General features: G+C 36.9%; 1 protein-coding gene across 1 annotated transcript; it reads right to left on the bottom strand.

The window, feature by feature from the left end:
- Nucleotides 1-1,316: 1,316 nt before the first annotated feature.
- On the bottom strand, nucleotides 1,317-20,996 carry LOC131148760 (BTB/POZ and MATH domain-containing protein 4). Its single transcript, XM_058098671.1, has 4 exons — nucleotides 20,113-20,996; nucleotides 4,509-4,854; nucleotides 4,063-4,345; nucleotides 1,317-1,798 (listed from the first exon to the last, which is right to left on the bottom strand). The coding sequence occupies exons 1-4, from the start codon at nucleotides 20,505-20,507 to the stop codon at nucleotides 1,611-1,613; spliced, it is 1,212 nt and encodes a 403-aa protein (XP_057954654.1). The 5' UTR covers nucleotides 20,508-20,996; the 3' UTR covers nucleotides 1,317-1,610.
- Between the last annotated feature and the right edge of the window lie 1,669 nt (nucleotides 20,997-22,665).

The raw sequence follows: 22,665 nt of genomic DNA, 5'->3' as shown, positions 1-22,665 counted from the left end.
AAAACAAAACAATTAACAGAAAACAAAAGGCCCATGCTGCAAACTGCATGTACTGACGAAGAAAGTTATGGCCTATAAAATAAGACTTGCCACAATGCAGAAGGTGAAGGCACAAATCTCTTGCAGAAGATACATCAGACGGGAAAAAACAATTTATGAAAAAGAGAATTGACATGACACAAAACTGACTAGTAACCCACATGAATAATGCACTTAGGAACCTCTACTCCCCCAGTTCAACTTCCCTCCATTTCCCACATGGATGATGCTTCGGGCTTCGCCATGCTATGAGCTAAGTGTTCAAAAAGATAACATAAATAATTCATGACTAGCAATAATCATTTGATACATAAATAACACAGGTCAATTTTCGTTAGTTGTTCCAAACACGAGTAATAGGCAAGGGAAAACAGGCCAGGCCTTCCCGTGTAGCTCTGATCTTGAACCGTAGAGCTAAAATATTATTCTTCATCTGAATATTAAATCTCCCCACAGCCAACAGGTCGAATTTTGGTCCAATGGTTTGATGAAAAACAGATTAAGCATAGAGAATGTTTGTCCCCCTTTCACTTAATTTATCCAACAAATAGCAACCAAGCATTGTTACACCTGCTGTTGTGTTGCATTCAGCACCCAAAAACATCATAGAAATACAAAGTATTCAACTGGGTCCCCAAAATGCCCACAACAATGGATCTAACAAGATGAACTATTTTCGACTTCTGCACTCTATTGTACTGTTTGAGAGTGGAGAGATCAATGATCATAGAGTTTAAACTTTGGTTTAGAAGCGTGTGAATGTTTAGGCAAAATGCAATATAAAATTACACTGTTTTGTTAAATTTTACACAAATTCAGCTTCAAAAATCCCATGCCATGTCATAAAAACATTAAAAAAAAAAAAAAAAAAGATGAACAAAGACAAACACACAAACACAAACACAAACAAAAAGGACAACTCAAAAATGAATGAACCCCAAAATCCAGTGAAAGCCAGAAATCAGCATCATTTTCTGTCACCCAACCACGGAACCAGGACACTGCACTAGGAATTAAAATGGAAATTTCTATTTCTACAGCCCCTTGTGCAAGGGAGGGAGGGCCTGATCCCCATCACTCGCAGGAGAATCTGGATTCGATTTGTCTCTGGAAATAGGCCCAGCAAATTAAATTCAACAAAATAATATAAACATATTTAAATGCATAAGCAACTAGGCGCTAATTGCCAGATTCAAAACCATACCTGGTAGATACCAGCATATTCTTGACCTCAAGACACAACTTTGCCAGCCCCATCTACCATCAATGCAGCTCCATTAGGAGAATTAAAAATGCATAATGATTTGATGAAGAGGCCAATACCCTCAATTTGGAGAATTACAAATGTCAGTTAGTATTGCATTGTACAGAGTTTACAGAACGACGTCTTGCTCAAAAACTGAAAGATCGCTTGAAGTCAATTCTCAGTTGAAATCTACAATTAAACCACCAGTTTACAGCTGCTATACAACCATATTCTGTGAAACACGTTGCAGAAAACAATGGAGGAATGTTTAGTCCCTTCTCATCTTGCCCTATTTTTTGACATCACCACCTTCTTTACACAAATATCATGTCCTTTGCCTTACCCTTCTGCCATTGGTATCACCACCATCAGAAAGTTGTGCCCACACGCTTCTACTTTTCCCACCACCACTGCTACAATCCTCCTCACAACCTGCCACTGTTTTCAGGAGCTCTGATTGCAGTGAAGGACAGTTTTCTTTTAGGTATTCAAATCCATCTGATCGCATAACAGCTGCAATAATGATTATGTACACAAAAGAGAAATCAAGAAGTTAGCAGAGGGATGACTAATGACAATCAACTCAATCAAGAAAAATTATAGGCTCTCCTGTTGATTCCTTAATTTTCAAGAAAAATCATGGATTCTCTCATAAATTAATAATAATATCAATAATAATTATAACATTGCAGTGTCTATTTTGGGATTGCATAAAAAAAAAGTGTGAAAATAGACCAGTATGAATGCTACATGAACTGCAGCAGTACAAATAATGTAAACATTAGTATCACTGCAAGATGTACGCATGCATGAAATAGAGAAAAAAAATTTCATGGATGGGTTGCCGAAAGCAACACTGAATCCATCTCCTTAACCACAAGCAGAAAACCATGTTTATTCAACCTCCTATGAGCCCTTATTAGGATAAATTAGGATCAGTACAACTAAGCCACCTGGAAATGAAGAACTATTTGTATCAGAATTACAACTAGAAATAACAACACTGAGCAATCATCCAGTAATTTATTCTCTCCTCTCGGACATTCTCCTTTTTCCTCTTCACTACGGCTATCAGAACTCAGGACTCCTGAGCAGTAAACAAAAACATGTTCAAAGAGTGAACTAGCCAAAATGAGGATATTAAGATGGATAAGTCGCCTTGTCATTCAAATGACTGCATACAGGAGAGTTGAGTATCATTGTAAAACCAATAGATGAAAAAAGAACTGTTATTCCATCAGGAAACATGCAGCAGACAGCATCAGATACACCAGTAAGGAAGAGCATTCATTTAGAACCAGTACAGGGACTGGGTAATATTATGGGTTTGCAGCTATTTTGGGATGTAAAATATGTCACTCCATATATTTGGGCTTATGACTTATGTTTGGAATAGTCTTATCAGAGCAATTTCAGGTAGGGGATTTAACATTGAAATAACGGAAAGGAGGCCGTTAGGCTGAAAGCGTCTATTTTTTCAGAAGGGGTAAACAAAGTCTCATCAAAAGCACCCTTATCGATTTATTTGTATCTAATTCCCTATTAAAATAACTCATGAGTTCCTTTTGAATGGCAAGAAAGGTGAAACTAATATCCATTGAGTGAAATAGGAGGATATTTGCAAGCTAATTAAGAAAAGGGTCTGGACATTCAGTGCTTGAAAGTACTTAATTCAGCACATCTGAGGAACTGATTATGAAGGTTGGCAATGAACGGGAGAGCTTAGGGAGGAGGGTTGTGGGTTTTAAGCATAAGGTTCATAAGGATGGTTGTGGACTTCTTTCTCCAGTAAACTCTTGAAATTTATGACAAATCAAGTCTCTGCAATGCAATTGGGGACAGCATGGGATACCTTTTTGTCATTGCCTGAGATCCAAAGTGAGTAATGGGAAGAAGGCCCTGTTGCGGGAATATTTGTGGTGCAAAGAACTACATATGTAACTCAAAGCTTTGCTTTCGGGATTTGTATTCACTTGCACAAAATAAAGCAAGCTATGATATCTCGTTATATGGAGGTGAGCAGGTCTATTTCCATCTATACATTAAATGTCTATTTAGTCATTTTCTATAAAAGACTAGGAGTCGTCATTTCTAGATGTTTCTCTTCAATACAGCAAGTTTTGGGAGGCGTAGGGCAGGAAACAATTTTATGTGTTGGGTCCTTAAATAAGGATGGGAATCGTGGGGATGTATGGTGTTAGTTGTCATTGGAAACAGTGTAGAAATGAGAAAGTATCCTTGGAGGACTATTTGCCGCATTCATCTGTACAGCTGCCCACAACTGCATCTTGACAGCAGATAACTTGCAATGGGGGCTGGTATGATTCGCTCCAAAATAAGGGGGTTGCATGTTCCTAGCCAGTGAGGTTTTGTTGTTTAAGAATGGCAGAAAAATGATGGACTAGTAATTGCTTCACTGCCTTGGGGCAAGAAAAATGTGGGAGTCGATGTTCTTCTTTTGATGTGCATTCCCTAATGCCAATGGAGAATTCTTGGGAAAGGATAAATTAGTTCTTCAAACTTTGTTCCAATTGGATATTCATTCACCCCCTCTCTTCTTTTCTTGGGTGCCTTTTGGAGTTTATTGCAGCATAGAATTGTAGATCCTCATATGGTTTGTTTCCTTTTTCTGTCTGTTGAGGTGAGATTTTTGTATCCATGTTGTGCAATGGCTACACAATGGTACCACTTCTCACAGTATCTTTTATTAAGTTATACAACTCGTCTTCAATTTTCATCACAAAAATTAAATAGGAAACTTAAAATAGACTACATACCAGCAAGGTTTTCAGCAGCAAATCTTAGGCAAACAGTTTTCAATTCCGTGGCATGATAATGGTCGGCCAAGGCCAGAATTTTAGCAACAGAGTTCACGGATATATCTTTGCAAAGATAAGATTCGCACATCCGTCTAAGTCTGACCAAATCATACTTGTCTGCCGCTGCCAACAATTTTGCCGTCAGTGTGTCAGATACAGAAGATTCAGAAGACAATGAACTAGATGCTGCCAACTCCACATCTTCCATAAGTGTGTCTCGGTATATGAAATGCAGCATAGCCTGCAAAGTAAACAATAACCTTAAGATGTGAAACAAAATCGGGCAGTAACGAAAAATAGAACACTATCTTAAGAACACATCATGAGCTGCAGCCAGAACAAAACTAAACTAAACTAAATAAACAAGTAAATAAATAGTTAGAAGGATTGAGGAAGTATTTTACCTTAAAGACCTTAGGTTCCAAATCTGAAACTATAATTTCTTTCTTATCTTCCTCTAACCCATCAAAGAATTCAGATCTAAATACAGGGGATCGAGCAGCCAATACCAACTTATGGGCATGAATTTTTTCCCCGCTCACATCAAAAGTAACATCTGACCCTTCCATATTTTCTAGTAATGTACCAAAATGCGCTCCAATATCAGAATCAGGGACCTGAATTGAATGCAATCTTGAGCAATCTATGGCTGAAACCACAACTCCAACTGTACAATTGATTTTCAAACAATCATCCTTGAGAAAATCCGACGTTTCCAGCAGAGCTCGTCTGAAAAAACGCTTGTATCCCCTGAATAAAAGCACAAATTACAAAATCACTCTTAAATTATACCAAGCCAAAAATTACCTATCAATGAATTACCATGCAATCAAGCTTCAGAACAACATACAATCAAGAAACATTACATATTCTTGTCTTCATTTAGTAGCCTCTTATCAGCATCTTCCATATCAAATGACAGGAATTTTTATACATAGTGAGAGGGGAAAAAACAATGGCAATGATGAAAAAAAGCTAAAAGCTTGTTTTATTTCTTGTTTTATTTCCTAGATGGAAAAAAAGTAATCAAAAATATCTCAAAAATAAACTCAACACTCAAAATAAATCACATTCACAACTAAAAGGAAGAAAGAAAAATCAAAAAGACAAGCATATGAAATCAAGATATTCCACAACCTGATAAATAACACAGTATCAGTTGATTCCATAGAAAGTGAGAAGAAAATATCCAGCGTCTAAATATTAAGCCGTTGCATAAATTAATAAGAGTCTTCCACATTGTTAGCAAATTGACATCAAACAAGAATCAACCAAAATTACTCATTTTAGAGATATTTTTTAGCAAAATCAAATGATTATTATATTCCAAGCAACATGACAGACCCAATCTATCAGATGCTTGATAATAAAATGCACCACTGCATGCATGGAGAACATCTCAAGCAGCCTATATGACAAACAAGAACAAAGATATGAACAGTATGTATCCAACCCAGGTAAAATTTACACATTTGACAAACCAACAAAACAATAAAAATGCTAGAAAGGAAACCAAGAAAAGTTCAAATCAAGATATGGAGTAAGTTTGAAGTAATAATCAAAGACCTCATATGCAAGTCACATGAGTTTGTCAGTCAACAAAAGTTGTCACATATTGATTTAAGTTTAACAATCCCACATCATTTGTGTACTAGAAAGATACTGGCCATGTTAGGATGGACTATGTCTCAACCTTGGGAGCCACCTTTTATGGGACAAAACTAAGAAATCAACGAGCCAAAGCAAGCAATGCCGCATTAGAGTTGGTGTGAAACCATTACATTTGGTATAGCCACCCTGGAGGCACTGCCATGTGGGTGGATCTCATGTAAAGGTGTGGGCCACTATGATAACTTGATAGGTGCTTTAGAAATGAGAGGCGAGAGTTTATCCCAATCCCACATGCACATATTAAGGAAATCTTGGTCATATAAGGACCTTAGATTTCAACTTTGTGAGGCATCTTTTATGGGGCAAAACTGTGAGGCCTAATGAGCTAAAGCAATCAATATCTCACTGAGTTGGGCCAAGATCAATACATTTGGTATCACGGCGGCATACTGCCATGTGCATAGAGGCATGGGTTAAACTAATGAGAGCTTCAGCAGTCAAGCAAGGGAGCCTATCAAGATCCCACATCAAGCATGTACTAGAGAGATTATGGGCATACAAGGATGGAGCTGGTATTAACCTAATGATGCACCCTTCACGGGGCAAAAACAATGGGCAAAAGCAGACGACACCTCACCAATGTTGGTCTGAGACCATTACACAGCCACATAAAAAATTAAGTGTCAAATAGACAAAGTTCCGCTATTTTTAAACATTTCAGTAGACACCATTAACAATGGGACAAGATCAATATGAATTGTCAACTACAGTGGCCAGATTGGGAAAAATCAAAGATAAAATACAAGCCAAAAAACAGCACAAGCTCGAGATTTTAGGAGCTGCTAACCTGAATGCCAAACAAGATCATGCGTGCAAGCTCTAAATTGATTCATTCTAGCATAAGGAACAGCCAGTAAAAAATCACCAGCAGAATTTCACAATCGATGTGCTATGGTTGCCCTTCTTTGACTAAAAAGAAATATTTATTGTATCTATAGAAGACGGAAAAGAAACCTCTTCGCTAAGAAAATATCACATTTGGATTAGTGTAAGAAGGATGCCCCAAGGATGAATGATTTCTCAACAATTCCTTATCTTCACCAATTTTTTTTAGTTCCAATATAACTATGGCCTAGTTATTAGAAATCTAACAATCCCTACTTCCTTACTGGCAGAGAAACAGCAGCAACATCTAAGAAGGAGCTACACGACACCTAACTCCAGGCTGCTTGATCCTTCCTTATTCTAAACTTAGGAGGCAAATGGGGAAGACAAGGGCAAGAATGCTTTCTTCCCAACCTCAACCACCACAAGATTGCAACATCCCACTTTCAATCCCAATCCAAAAAGATGAACTACACTGAGGAAAAGCAGAAGTTTAGGGACTGTCAACTCATATTTAGGTCCTAACCTCTTTTTAATATAGAAATTGAAGTTAACCAATAACAGCACTCCACCCTTTCCCAGTGCCACCCACTCTTCCCCAACACAAGAAAAGAGTGCTCCAAAGCAGCTACGCCATCTTGCAATGCACAAACAGTGTTTTTAAAGGCATTCTTGAGACCAAAATGCACTAAGGCGTATTTTAAAATGCATAAATTCTGAAAGGCGTACTCCTTTGGGGTTGGGGCATACCCCTAAGATGAAAAGGCGCAATTTTTACACCTCAAAATGAAAAGCGTACGCCCTTGGGACCAACATTTATCTTATTTTAATAATATAAAATAATTTTAAATAAAACAGGGAAAAAAAAATTATCAAGGCAGAATAGTGTGCATCCCTTCAACGAATGAAGATCCTTCCCTCCATTCAACAAATTTTGACATCAAACCCTCTCCTTTTGCCATTCACCTCTCCCAACGAGCTCTTCCACTGAAATTTGCACTATTGCCCAACCGTCGACTCTCTCCCCTCGCTTGCAAACTCCTTCAGATCTTCAACACCACTTCAGATCATCAAACTGCAGATATTCTCTAGATCTGCGACTCTGTCTTCTCAACAGACCTCTCCAGCAACCCTCTCTCCTTGCATACAACTTCCATCACTTTGCAAGCCACAACGATCATGAGATGATCTCTCTTCAATTCTATTTGGGAGTTATTAGAGAGAGAGAGAACCAAGAGATAGAATGTTTTTTTTTTAACCAGTAAAGCAGTTCGTGGGACTTGGAATAAATATTTAAGATCAATGACGGGCACGTGGCAGTGGCACGGTAATTCATGGGCAAATAGCTCCACAGGCAGACTCCTTGAGCTATTTTTTAATGGTAAAGTTTAAAGAACATGTTTTACTTTAAATATCTAATAAAACTCATCATATTTTTAGCATATATATTTTTTTATTATTTTTAAATATAAAAAGTTAAATTCCCAAAAGTCTTATGCCTCACCTTGACAGAGGTAAAACACCTCGCCTTATGCCTTGCCTTTTAAACACTGTTCAAAACACATTATGCACATATCAGGACTGAGACCCCTATAAGGCCCTCTTCTCTACAGTAGATCATACATGTAGCCAAATTAACTTTTTATAGCTTTATGCTAAAGAGAGTTCTCCTCTAAAGGAAAACTGTCACAGGCAGTGTTTTTAGACACCAAATTTCCAAGACCCAAACCACCCTCCAACTTAGATCTACACACATCCTTCCAACTAATCAAATGATCTCACTTCTCCCTACACTTGATCTCTCATTACTTTATCAATTTTCCTAGCTACCCCAACCAGATTTCTAAAAATGGACAAAAAATAAAGAAAGGCACTATAGAGACAAGCCTAGGTAAGACTGTAAGAGTAATACAACCACCTAGCAAAAATAAAGCACCGTTCCACCTGTCCAAATGCTTTAGACACCCTCTCCACTACAGGATCCCAAAACCAGACCAAGGATTAGCACCACAAAGGAACTCCACAAGAGGACAACAGCCACTCAAGAATACCACACCCAGCTAAACAAGCTAACTCCAAAGACCTAACACTACTAAGATTAATAGTAGCAGTCCCACTCATACCCAAATTTATTCTTGAGCTTGAAACCATCTCAAAAACCTATAGAATTGTCAGAACATTCAAAAAAAGATTATAATCATATAAGCCACCAAAATAGCATCCACAATCTGTCAAAAGCATTTCGGGCCTTAGAAATAGTATCTCCAATCACTTTACTTGACCTATATGCAAGCACTTTTGCAACAACTTTGTGAACAAAAATTACTAGATTAATAGGATGAAAATCAATAACTTTTGATGCCCCTGTTTGGTTTGGTGGCTAGGGTTGACAGGACTCTATTGAACCCGACTGGCCTGACTATAAAAGTCATCATGTCCTGTATTTGGTGCCATCTATAAAGGGCAGGGTAACTACAGGCTAATCATTCGAAAAATACATATAGCAAAAGATATATATAAAGATAGAAAAAAGAAAGAATTACAAGCTAGACAAGGACAAGAGATCCTCAAAGCAAAAAGGTAGGGGAAAAAAACTAATAAAAAAAACAAAAAAGAGCCAACTCAAATTAAGAAAACCCTTCTTTAAACCCTTCCCCTGCATAAACAATAAAGCTCCGAAGTCTTGTCAATTTTTTTTATATATGAAAAGAGGAATATTTCATAAAAGGATCAGGAACATACAAAGAGGAGAATAAGACATCCTCCTAGAAAAGAACCAGAAAGAAAAAAATGACAACAAAAAAAACAAAGGGAAAAAAAAAGATAGAAAGGGGGCGGGGGGTGGTGGGAAATAACAGAATACACAAATCAAGCCAGAAAATGGAGCCAATCCCATTGAATATCTGAGAATCTCACTCCTTTAAAGCAACCATGTCCAACACACCAAAGTGAAGCCAAGCAATGAATCTTCTCCCAAACCAGCAAAGAGTTCAGCTTCTTCCCCCAAAAAAATGCGCATTGCATTCCGACCATAAACCCCCCATCGCTGCAAAATAGGCACATCCCCAAAGTGCTGCCAAATCCTTTCTCTTCCCAAAAAAAAACTGCACTGTTTCCAGGCAAACCCAGCTCTCTCCAAATAAAACAAATAGCTTATTCCACATTTTTCCCAAGAAAAATCACAGCAGAAACAAATGGAACACTGTTTCTGAACTGTTATAGCAAAGAACACAAACTTTTCAGAGAAAGTGCCACCAACAGTTTCCTACTCTGAAGCAAGTTATCGGTATTGACTCTATTAAGCACAACCAGCCAGATAAAAGCCTTAATTTTGGGGGGAACTTTGTCCTTTCAAATTTTTTTATGGAGCGGAAAAGAAAAATTAGAACAGGTCAAAAAATGAAAAATGGATTTACAAGTCTTGCCAGTTTGCACCGACTTTTATTTGCTATTTCTCTTAGCCCCATCGAACCAAATCTCATTCCCTCCAGGATCCTTCAGCCACAAGCCCATTTCATTCAGAAGTTTTGAGCACCTGCATCCTGCGCACTAACCTCCTTCACAGGAGTAGGTAATAATGTAGATTAGCCCCAAACAAATCTAAACCCAAACCCCTTCCTCAGAGATGGCAGTATCCTCTGAATCTTCTAACGAAGGAGGCACATAGGAAAGATCCACAAGTACGTCAGAGGAGTCAAAAACGTAACCCATTTTTCCACAAATCTCATCCAACAAAAGACCACTATCACAAGCAAAATCACTATCGTACTCACTGTCCTCGCCTGAGATATCGCCCCATTTTTTCCCTCCTGAAATTGATTTGCCTCCTTTATCATAATCAAACTTAGAACAATTATGAGATTCCTCAACATAAAAAGCAATATTCTTTCCAGCAAATCAACAACACAACAAGTAAACACAAAAATCGAGATACAAAAACCACATACATGGAATCTAGATTTCCCCATCAAAGAGCATATACCTAAACTAAACTACTCGTAAAATCGCATGCATCCAACTACACCGTTCAGTAAATTAAAACAAAAAACAAAAAAACAAAAAATTTGAAGAAGTGTACTTTTCAAAAAGGGAGGGGAGTGAAGGAAGAAAATAAAGGGTGCAAGTCGGATCAAAGCCCCCCAAATCAAATCCAAATCAACGAATCTCTAGCTTCAATTGATGCAATACAAAACTAAGCAATTTCATTCAAGAAACTTGGACATCCTTGTTAATGTACAAGTGTTGAGTCCCAATTTTCCATGGTCAATGTAGTGCTGAAGCTCTCGAAGAAATTGATGGCGCATGAATCCTTCATGAAGTTCTACTAGACCCTTTATCTCGACGCATAGTAGCCATTGGAGCCAAACCTAAGTTCGGAAGTCGTCATGGTGGCACCACTATCGACCTCTAGATCTTTTGCAACAACAAGATGCTTTATTTTTCCATAGAAATATATTTGCTCAAGAAGGGTTTCAGAAGATGTTGATCGTAAATGAGAAAATTGGTTACGGGGCAAAACGAAGATGGATTCATATTCACATACATGAGAATTATATAGGAGAAAGAACAATCTTTGATTCCTTTTTGAAAGGATGGAAATGGATTTTTTGGGAGAAATAATACTATTCCAATTACGATACTCGTGGAGAAAAAATCGTAAAAATGCAAAGAAGAGGTACCTTTCACTCAGTAGAGAAGAATTTGAACTAAGATTTCCAAATGAATGGGATAGGGTATAATCTCACTCCTCAAAGATCTTGGTATCTTTGCAATGGCCCAGCTTGCAATTATCAAACACTAGGGCAAGGATTAAGATTGATATATTGCGAATATGAGTGCTGGGTGCCAAAGAAACAAGCAGGCATCCTCGTCATTTTCTTGCTTAGTTGAGACTGGGAGTCTGGGAGAGAGGGACAAACCCTTTCTATCTCGCACAAAAGGGCTAAGCTCCCTCCCCCACCCTTTCTATGCCAAGATATATCCTATTTATGTGTTACGCCAACCATTTCTATCTCACATGGGCTAAGAATCCTTAGCCTAGCTTGGACATCAAATCAAATGCACACTAAAGTAATCAAAATAGAATTAATGTGTTCACCCATGACTCCATTAAAGTAGAATTCATTAAAGACCTTCAAGAGATCAACCTTAACCACATCCCTTAATCCTGAAACAAGGCCATAGTACCATCTAAACCTGAAGCCTATCCCTATCCATCCCAAATACTGCATCCCCAACTTCCCTCTCCAAAAAAAGCCTTCCAGACCATCTCATCCAATCATTAGAAATAGGGCTCCACTCCACTCCAACCCCTCAATCATAGGTCTACTCTAACTGTACTCGGTAAATAAATTGGAAAACAAAAATCAATGATCTCACTTGCAACCAATAAAGAATCAAAAGAGACTACTCCTCTCAACTCAAATCACCTCACTAAATTTTCCCTCATCTTATATTTTTTATGGAAAAATTTAATATTACAACTACCCTCTCCAACCAATTTAAATTTAGTGTTTTCCCTCCAACTCCTCATCTCCCTAAAATCACTTGCTCCAACTCATTTTTCAATGAAACCCACTTTGCCTTATCCATCTCTATTAGAATTCCATCGCCCTCTTTTTTAATCAATGAATCAATCTCTGCTAAGAAGTTAGATTTCATAACACTATGATCTCCAAAACTTCTACATTCCACTTTTTCAAACCTTTTTTGGAAGTTCTTGTATTTTGTGTCCAAATTGTTCTATTTTTTAGGATCTGAAGAATAGTTTGGATATATGTCATAGAGAGTGCTCCACACCATGATGCATATATCTACTTTATTTAGAGGTAAAAAGAACTTTATTTTGGTAAAAAAAAAAAGAAAAGAGTACAAAAGGGAGGATGATATCCTCCTCCATCAATCTAAAATTCAACACCCAATGCACAAGGCTCCCACATCATAGAAATAGTCCTCTCACACTATAAGTAATGCATGATGCACTAAGCCCCATCTCTAAATTCGGGAAGGATGCTTCTAAGACTCAACTTGTAACCTTCAGGTTTGAGGCAACACCCATACCATAGGGCCAAAGCTCCCTCCATCAATCAAAAGTAGATTATTAAAATATAAAATTAAAAAAAAAATAAACTACTAATTAAACAAAGCCCACCAATCCCTTAGCAAGTCAATCAAAGAAAAAAAGCAACACATCATAATAAGGACAAAAGGGCACCTCTACTCCAAACCATCTCAAAACAAAACACCTTCCCATAGAGATCCTAACATTACACTCCAACCAAATATACGAAACAATTGCAAAATTAGTAGATTTTCAAAGAACCTTCATCGACTTAGCACAACCAAAACCTTAGAACTTCCCAAAAAAAAAAAAAAAAAGGAAGTCTCCTATGGAGGCAAGCCACACCAATTACTACCAAAAGCTCCAAAAAAATTGTACCAAGCGCAACAAGAGAAAATATAATGCAAAACAATAGAGCATTCACCTTACTATTTTGAAAGCAAAACACAAGCATATTTGGAGACAGTTTTATTTGTCCACGTCACATATGTCAAGTTATTAGCCTTAATCCCATTAAGACATTAAGGACCACAAACTAGCCAAAGGCCTTGACATTAGAAGGCATCTTAGCTTTCCAAATAAGAAAAACACAACAAAAAAATTATCATCATTGGGCCCATGATTAAATGATCAAAAAAAATTTTGCAAGGAATTCCATGGAAGCATCCTAGGAGAAAAAATGAACAAAGTCGGGAACACTTAACAACTAGGCAAGGTCATTAATCTCTCTTTATATTCAAATTCCTCCCAATTTTTTTTTTTTTAATCAGTAAAGAGAAAATATATTAGCAAGGCATCAGGGGGAAGCCAACCCATGGAACAAAGCATCAACCACTCTATAGAGTGTCGCAAACATCAAGGATGACATTATGATCATTAACAATTTGTCCACTAAACCAGCTGGAAACAGCAGCAATCCACTAGCCTTTGCAAATCTGAAGCAAAGTAGTTGAATCTTTGAAGGCTCTCTTATTTCTTTCTTTCCAAGCACATCAAAAGATGGCGAGAGGGATGAGGTTCAAAGCCTTTCACTTCTCCTTGGTGACTCTAATGCCTTTCCAAGCCCAAATCTCCCCTCCAACTGAATTCCTTAACCCATTGCTGTCCAGTCAAGGAGATAACCAGATTCCACAAGTTCCTTGTCCAGGAGCAGTGGAGAAGAATGTAGTTGACTGATTCTACATCAGTCATACAAAGAAACACCTATTTGTGACCATAAGCCCTCTTTTCTGCAGATTGTCAAGGATATAAATATTTCCATGAGCAGACTCCCAAACAAAAAAGACAACCTTTGAAGGGGCTGCTGTCCTCCAAATGTGAATCCAAGGGGAGTTGATGCAATTAGTTCCCATCAAAGACAGCTACTTTAGAAAGATTTAACAATGAAAAACCGATTTTTGTCCAAAGCCCATTTTGGTTCGTTGGGGATGTTTTGGTAACGGAATTTATATAGAATTCTGTAAAAGTCATAGAGGGCATGAAGTTCCCAATCTACCACATTCCTAATAAAAGGAATGTTCCAGAAAATTCCCTGGTCAGTGATTTGGATATGATGACTGAAACAGTATTTTTGTCGCAAGCCAAGCTATAGATGGAAGGAAAGACAGCTCTAAGATTCCTGTTCTCACATGACACATCACGCCAGAAGTAAACATTGGCCCCTTTTCCCACTTGAAAAAATGTCAAAAATTGGAAAAAATCATCCCATCCTTTCCAAATGAATTTCCAAACTCCCACTCCATAGGGTCCCCTCTATTGTGCATTTTCCAACCATTATGCTCAAACCCATATTTAGAGAAAATAATAACCCACCAAAAGTGGTCTTTCTCCTTCATGAACCTCCATAACCACTTCATTTTCAATGATTGATAGGTTCCTAATTTCATTTGAGTTGGAACTTCACTTTCCTCACTGCTTTAGAGTCTGCTTCCTAGGCGCATCTCAAATCACTTCCCTGTCACCCTTGACATTGTGGGAGTTAAATGGGGGCCAACCCCCTTTCACTTCGAGAATATGTGGTTAAAGCATGATGGTTTCGAGGAGTTACTGAAAACTTGGTCCTCTATTCAGGTCACAAGGAAGCTAGTTTTGTGCATGCCTTAAAGTTGAAAGGTATAAAAGGAAAAGCTAAAGACATGGAACAGAAACACCTTTGTGAATGTCCAAGCGAAGAAGACTGTTATCCTTAATGGCAGAAAAGAACTTGATAAGCATCAGATAATACAGGGTCTTGATGATGATCAGAGAGCCAAAAGAACTATGCTTAAGAAGGAATTAGGTGAGGTTACTAATCATGATGAAACATCTTGGAGACAAAAATCTAGAGCTTTATGGCTCAAGGAAGGGGACCGTAATACAGAATTTTTTCATCAAACAGCACATGCCCATCGTAGAAATAACACCTTATCCAGCATTGAAATTGGGGAAATCACCTTAACTAGGGAAGAGGACTTTACGAAAGGTATTTGGGTGAATTTTATAAAGACCTTTACACAAAACTTGAGTCTTGAAGACCTATGGTGGATGGCATCAATTTCAGATCTCTTAGTTCAATCACGGCGAGGTGGCCTGAGAGACCCTTTGATGAAAGAGAAGTCCTCTAGGCTATTAAAAATTGCAACGGGGATAAAGCACCTGGATTGAATGGTTTCTCCTTGGCTTTCTTTCAGCCTAACTGGAGCCTTCTCAAGCATGACCTATTAAAGGTGTTGGGAAGGTGATGAAGGCACAAATAAGGGCAAAACAAAAGCTGCCTCCCCCATCCATTGGCACCCCGAACTTTTCCCCATTGCCAACATGAGACTTAAAAAAGGAAAAAAGGGAAAAAAAATGATAAACTTGATATATTATTTTCAAGGGATTGCATAAGTGTTGTTAATACCTACTTTAGCATCTAATTAAGGCAGATTTCAACTTACTGCCTATCACCTTATCCCAAAGGGAGTCGAGCTTGAAAGGAAAATGCCATAACCATTTACACACTAAGACGTGTTCTTCGACACCAAGTTTCCTTAATCTAACCCACCCTCACACTTTGGCCCACAAACCTTGTCATAACTAATAAAATGATCTCTCTTGGTATCAACCACCCTTGATCATAAAAAAACTTTCATCAACTTCTCCAACTTTTTATAGCCATACTCATAGGGATCTTAGATAAAGATAAGAAGGAATACAAATGGAAAGAAGATATACAAGCTCACATCACATAACGACCCCTTACTGTTAACAATACAACCCTCTAACCAGTGAATCCATTAGAGACCTATGCAACCAGACCCTAGAAAGTGGCTCTAGAATTACCCCCTAAAGTAACTTCGAAGTGGGGTAAAAGGCCACCTGTAGACAACAAACCCTGTCATATCGACAAATTAGACAAAAATGCCAATGAGCAATGTGTAAAGCTAATACCAGCCAACCCACTTTTAGACAAATTAATTGTTCACCTAGATGCCCTTTCAAACACATGCAGCAAAGTAAGAACATCAAAAGAACAAACCAGGTCATCTAAAAGAGGATAGTATCATTAGCAACCTGTACATAAGAAGCAATATCCTCAAAAGTCAGCTTAAGACCATTCAAAAACCCCTATCCACACAACCACAGGTCATTTTGCACAAGACATCAACAAGAAGAATGAATAGAGGAGACAATTTGCCTAACACCACTAGAGCAACCCTTTGTTAATAAATAATTCTTTACATTAGAATAGTATTTATATTATTTTGATAACTTATTTTTTTGAGTAATTTTGGCAAAAAAAGATATGTTCTTCATTTTAATCTGAAAATTATTTCATATGAGTATGCTAACATAGTAACACATTCCAGCCTCATTCCATTCCTACCACAATTCGGCTCCTACTTCAATTCCATTCTTGCTTCAATCCTATTCTTGTTTTGATTCCAAAATGGCTGACAAATTGTAGTAAGTGGTTTAGATTGTAACGACATTTTTTATCACAACCACATTTGGATCTCTAATCACCTCTATGAAATCCTTAACCAATTTTTTAATAAACTAGCACTTCCTATCACCAGACAGTGTAGTATTAAAATCCCTTTCTTTCAACCACTTCAAGTAATTTGCTTCCAACTAGAAAAGCAACATTACTAGAAGTTTTTATTTTACAATTATGTTGAAAACTTGGAAGATAGAGAACACTTAATGAACTGCAGCAGGTGCATTTCATCTCTCATAATCTCTTGAGCTAATTGGAGAGAGCAAGAAATTGAGCTATAAAATCGCATTGTAACATTTAGAGTCTACTAAAGCTTTGAGAGCTTGGTGAGCTGAGTCGTATTTTGTTTTTAAAAGATTTTTTATCATTATCTGTCATTTTCTGCAGATGAGAAACTTGTTGAGGATTTTGACTCCTTACACAGTGTAAGCATATAAAATATTTGAAGATATAATGGCAATCCCTATTGCAAGTAACAAGATTTAATCTTCACCCTTTAAATATTGGCAGAAGAATTCTCAAGAAAACACATTGGGAAGTGAGCACAACGATAGAGATGAACTGAACCACTACAAAAAGTTTGAGTTTGCATGCATGATACTTATCTACAGTTTTACAACTGAGTTAGTTGTTCTTTAGATGAAAAAGGAACCAGTTCAACCACCCTCCCCCACTTCCTTTTTTATTTTCCTTGAACTGCCGTTGGGCCATCAGATCAGCTTTTAATTTTCCAACAAAAGAATCTACAATAAAAGATTAAAAACTTTCTAGTTCTTTAATTTTTTGCCCTGATCTTCCCTTGTATGTACTGCATGTTAGGAATATGTTTCCCTTTCAAAACCTCCTCCTTCCCCTTCAATTTAGGTTTTATATTCAAAATCGAATCATGGAATGAGTTCAATTCTAGAAAGGCAACCAAACAAAATATTTTGCTTTGATTTTCTAATATTCATAGGAACCCAAGGCAACTAAACCCACCGATGTCATAATTTCTAGCTCAATGGAGCTTCTTTAGCTCAATTGCAGGATCCAGACAAGGGTGCAGATAGTTTCTTCTTGAAATCATTTTAGAATGAAATGAAGAAAGAGAAAATAAACATATGTCCACCTTAACCAATAGCATGAAGATGATTGCTACAGGATATTCTCCCACATCTAGTTTTAAAAAATAATGGTGAAACGAATAACGGGCAAAAGATAAAAACCTGCCCCAATCAAGAACAGTTGTTGGAGAAGTTGGTCTAAGAACATTCAAAAAAATGCAAAACAAAAAATAAAAAGGAATTACTTTTGGAGACAAAAGGAAAAAAAAAAAAAAAAAAATCTAAGGAACGTAAAAAGAATTACATAGAAATGACTTTACCACTACTTGAAAGTGGAGAACCCATGTGGTTTTTTGTTCCAAAAGGTAACCATAAAAGCAAGGTGATGGAGGACCACCTATACCCCCTAGGCCGCCCACTCAGCACACTTATTTTAGGCGTAGGTTTAGAAAAGTTTAGGAAAGATGGTATGGAGAACCACTTTTTGAAATTTTTTTAGAGACTTATTTTAGTTGTGTTATAATGTGTTTAATTGGTCCTATTTGTAAACATGCGTTAGTTGTATTAGTGGTAAATGCTGGCCGTACAGTTATTGTTTGAATCAGATTGCATCTATCTCTCTCCTGTGTGTTCTGTTCTTCTTCTTCCTCCTCTCTTCTCCTTCTTCCTTCTCTTATCTCTCTTCTCATTCTGCCTCTCACCCCTATTCTGTTCCCTCTCTTCTCTATTCTTCTCTCTGTTCTGTACTCCTCCTCCTGCTGCTGCTGCTTCTCTTCTTCTTCTCTTCTTCTTCTTCTAATTCTCTCAATTCTATCTCTATATATAAATTCTAATATCTACATCACAAGGTTACCCCTTGAGAAGACAATATTACTTTTCAACAAAATACGACTTTTCTAACATAGGTTAAAATGAAAAATGGGTTCAAATGCAATTCAAGTTCAGCGGCACTCTCCATGGACTTCAAATAACTTAACCCAAACATATCTCAGCCTAAAAAAAGAGAGAAGATCTTTTAAAGTTTGAGACAACCAACTATAAGACCAAAAAGCCACTTCTTCTCCTAATCCTCCTTGTTAACCCTACACATATACCGTAAAAAACCTTTGCATATCATGAAGAATCTCAAGATCAATATTTATATCTTCAAAGTTCAAACTTATTGTAGGTTTGTAAATCCTTATTTTGATCTTCATTATCAACCTTTAATTATATTTACTTTTTGTAGCATGTTCACAATCTTCATTGTTAACCAAAACATTATTTCAATCATTTGCATTACCAAAAGAAACATTGTCCTCTCTCCTTTCATCTACAACATAATTTCAAGAGGCAGAAAAATAAAAGGCTTTTCCACACTGATAGAGTAAATTATCTGCCTATTTGCTAAGATACTAATCAGGTTCTGTTGGCAACCATCTATTGAACCAGCCCATCTGGCCTCCAAACTCTTCAATTGCAAACTCACATGTGGTGATATCATGCTATACAAAAAGATCATAGATTCTTCACATAGCTCCAACTCCAAAACCTGTACATGCTTTATGAAGGGATCCAAACAATGCATTCGAACCCAAAAATTGTTGCTAAAGATCCTCAACACTCTCCTTAAGGCACATCTTTTAAGAACCTCTATGGTAAGACGTCCATTCCTTGCTCGCAAAGGTCATTATCCTTAAGATCAAATTGGGGTTTAAAGAAACTCCATTTACGCATTTTAGTGAATGTGTTAATGACAAACTCTACAACACCTGATCAAAACATAACATGTGCTCCACTCTCATCTTAGTAAGTAGCTGCATGATAAATTCATGACCCTAACTCAACTTCAACATGTGTCAATAACCTCTACAACTAGCGTCAAATAAGAGATCAAATCCCATCTGAAATGGGTTGTAATGCAATATCTACTGCTTGGATGGCTTTCATTGCCTTTGCAAACGCATGCACATCACAATCTGCCGCAGATTTTCCTCCCTGCTATTCATTTGTATATACTCCATTACCCCATTACCCCATCTTACAGATGAACCAAAATCGAGAAGATCATAATTCATAACCCCTTTGCAGAGTTAAAGTACACCAAAAAACAAAATATTCAGACTCCAGAGAAATAAACCAAATGTAGAACTACCCTTCGCTACTAAATATCTTCCCAACCAACCTCAAAAACTCAAAGCACTTTATCACTTTTATCCTTATCACAATAGAAACGAGGACTCATATTGATCAAAACATCACCCGCTTTAATTAATTAAACATTCCAAATTCATACCTTATGTCGTGAATAAAGTACTCAGCAATGAATTTGGACGGGTAAGCATAAATGTAAAAAAAAATTGCATATAGATCTCTTTTATTTTTCTTTATGGAACTATATGTACATTTTCCATGAAACAAATATAAGCCCATCGGCAACACACAGATGCGTAATACCAAAAACATACCACATGCTTCCCCGATACTTAAGTGTATACGGGCCACTCTCCAGCGATCGATCAAAATGGCTGTGGACTTTATGCTTGCCCTTCCCGCTCTGGTCCACGAGCGTCAACTCGAACAGCGCCCTCACGTCAGTGCCCTCGCTGGCCAACGCAATGAACACTGACACGTACGTGGAATTGTCCTCCGGGTTCTTGCCGTCCGGGTAGAAGTATATCGCCCACTGGTATCCTCCGACGGTGAAATTGTCGCTGGCGATGTGCTTTCCGATCCCCATACCCTTCGCCAGCGAGTAGCCCTGGATCACGAACTTGTGCGAGCCATTGACAGTCTCCGTCACCGATCGCGAGCTCGTCGGCGAGATCAAGATGCTCTTCTCGGCCGCCGTGGAGTCCGCCATCTCTCTAATCAAAGGATTGCATGGGAATTCCGCAAGGAATTGCTTGGAAAAGCGCGAATCAGGAGGAGAAATGGAGTGATTTCCACAAATTGAACGATATATGGGGGTGAATTATTGGGGAAGCAATGAAGAATTGGAAATTGGGAGGGGAATTTTGAAGTTAGTGGGACGATTTAGGGTTTATTTGTTATGCCTCTCCGTCTTGGGTTTTCTCTGTGGGACTCAAAAAGCCGGCCGCGTCACGGCTAACGGCGAAATGGCCACATGCGGCCGCCTCCGGGAATTTTAAAGTACTAGTGAGGAAGTACGTGCAGAAAAATAATAGGCATGTCATATCAAACCTCTACTATTATGAACATGTCCAAATATTTGCACTAATAAAGTCCTAACTTGTAAACATATAGCTAGTGGAGTAGGAAAAAAAGAGAGAGAGAAAGAAAGAAGTGGAAAAATAGATGAGACATATAAAAGAAAGTGAAAGATATATTTTATAGGAGGCATGTTACTTTCTAATTCTTAAATAATGAAGTTCTGATCTCATCCATTTGTAAAGTAGATATATCCGAATAACATAAAATTTATGTCTTGACTTATTTAACTTTCTATTTATTTTTTTGTATCTTTTATAACACGTTATCAGTACGAGATTCTAACCAAATGAGTTATTTCTTTAATTCTTATTTAATTTATTCATTTCTTATATATTATACTCCACAATAATATAATATTCTCCATAAAAGAATATGTTTTTTTTTTTTAAGTTTAAAGAGTATCAATCTTCATAAGAGATGGTAAGATAGTTTTCTTGAAAATGCTATATATATTTAAATCTTTTAAAGAGATAGACCTTCTGAAGAGGTAATATATTTAATCTCTCGTCTACATATTTAATCTCTCGAAGAGATAGACCTCTTAAAGAGATTATATATCTAATCTCCAGAAGCAATGGTAAATATTTATCTCTTAAAAAGGGTATATTTTTAACCTTCCAAAGAGATGTTAAAATCGACCTCCGAAAGAGGTGGTATATTTAACCTCCGAAAGATGTGGTAAATTATTACCCAATTTAATATTATAAATTGAATTTATACTCCTAAAAAGTGCAAATTGAGAAAAATAAAATAATGTTCATAAAGAAACATATTTAAGTACCCCATAATAGTGGAAATAATATTATATTATAATCTCAGTTTTATTTCAATTTTTACATTTTGTTTTCTAAATTATCTTATTGTTATTAATTTATTCAGATGTCAAAGATAAGAAAAGTTAAATTTGGTCCTCTTGATATCAAAGGCAACAATTATTTATCATAGAATCTTGATGTTGATATCCATCTAAATGCAATGAACTTGAGAAACACTATTTTAGATAGAAATATTGCATCCCTACAGGTTCGCGTAAAAATTATGATCTTTCTTTGTCATCATTTAGATAAAGAATTAAAGATAAAGACTGAATACTTCACTATTAAAGATCCACTTATCCTATTGAAAAATTTAAATGATAGATTTGACAACCAAAAAATTGTGATTTTACCAAAAGTTCAATATGAATTGTTGCACCTAAGGTTGCAAAACTTTAAAACAATCGGTGAATATAACTCAGCTTTGTATAAGATTAGTTCGAAACTAAAATTATGTGGTGAAAATATTACTGATGAAGACATGTTAGAAAAAACTTTTATTACTTTCCATCCCACTAATGTGCTCCTGCGGCAGCAAAAAGATAAGTTTTTGAACCTGTAGTCCAGACACCAGAAGATGTCTAACCCGTTAGATACAAATGGGTATTTGTGCACAAGTAAAATGAAAATAATGAAATTATTTGATATAAAGTAAGGCTTGTGGCATAAGATTTCTCGCAAAAACTTTGAATTGATTATGAGAAGACATATTCTCCAGTAATAGGTGGAATCATTTTCAAATTCTTAATTACGCTAGCAATCGCTAAATGACTGAGCATATGTCTTATGGGTAGTAACAGCATACCTATATGGATCGTTGGATGATGAAATTTATACGAAAATCTCTAAAGGATTTAAATTGTCGGAAGCAAAACCTAAAAATTTATATTCAATTAAACTTCAATGTTCTTTATATAGATTAAGGTAATCTTGACACATGTAGTACAATTGATTAAGTAAGTACATTTGTGA

Source organism: Malania oleifera, chromosome 2 (assembly GCF_029873635.1).
Source record: "Malania oleifera isolate guangnan ecotype guangnan chromosome 2, ASM2987363v1, whole genome shotgun sequence".
Lineage (NCBI taxonomy): Eukaryota > Viridiplantae > Streptophyta > Magnoliopsida > Santalales > Ximeniaceae > Malania > Malania oleifera.
Note: the sequence above shows the minus strand (reverse complement) of the source record. Positions and strands in the feature narration are given on the sequence as shown.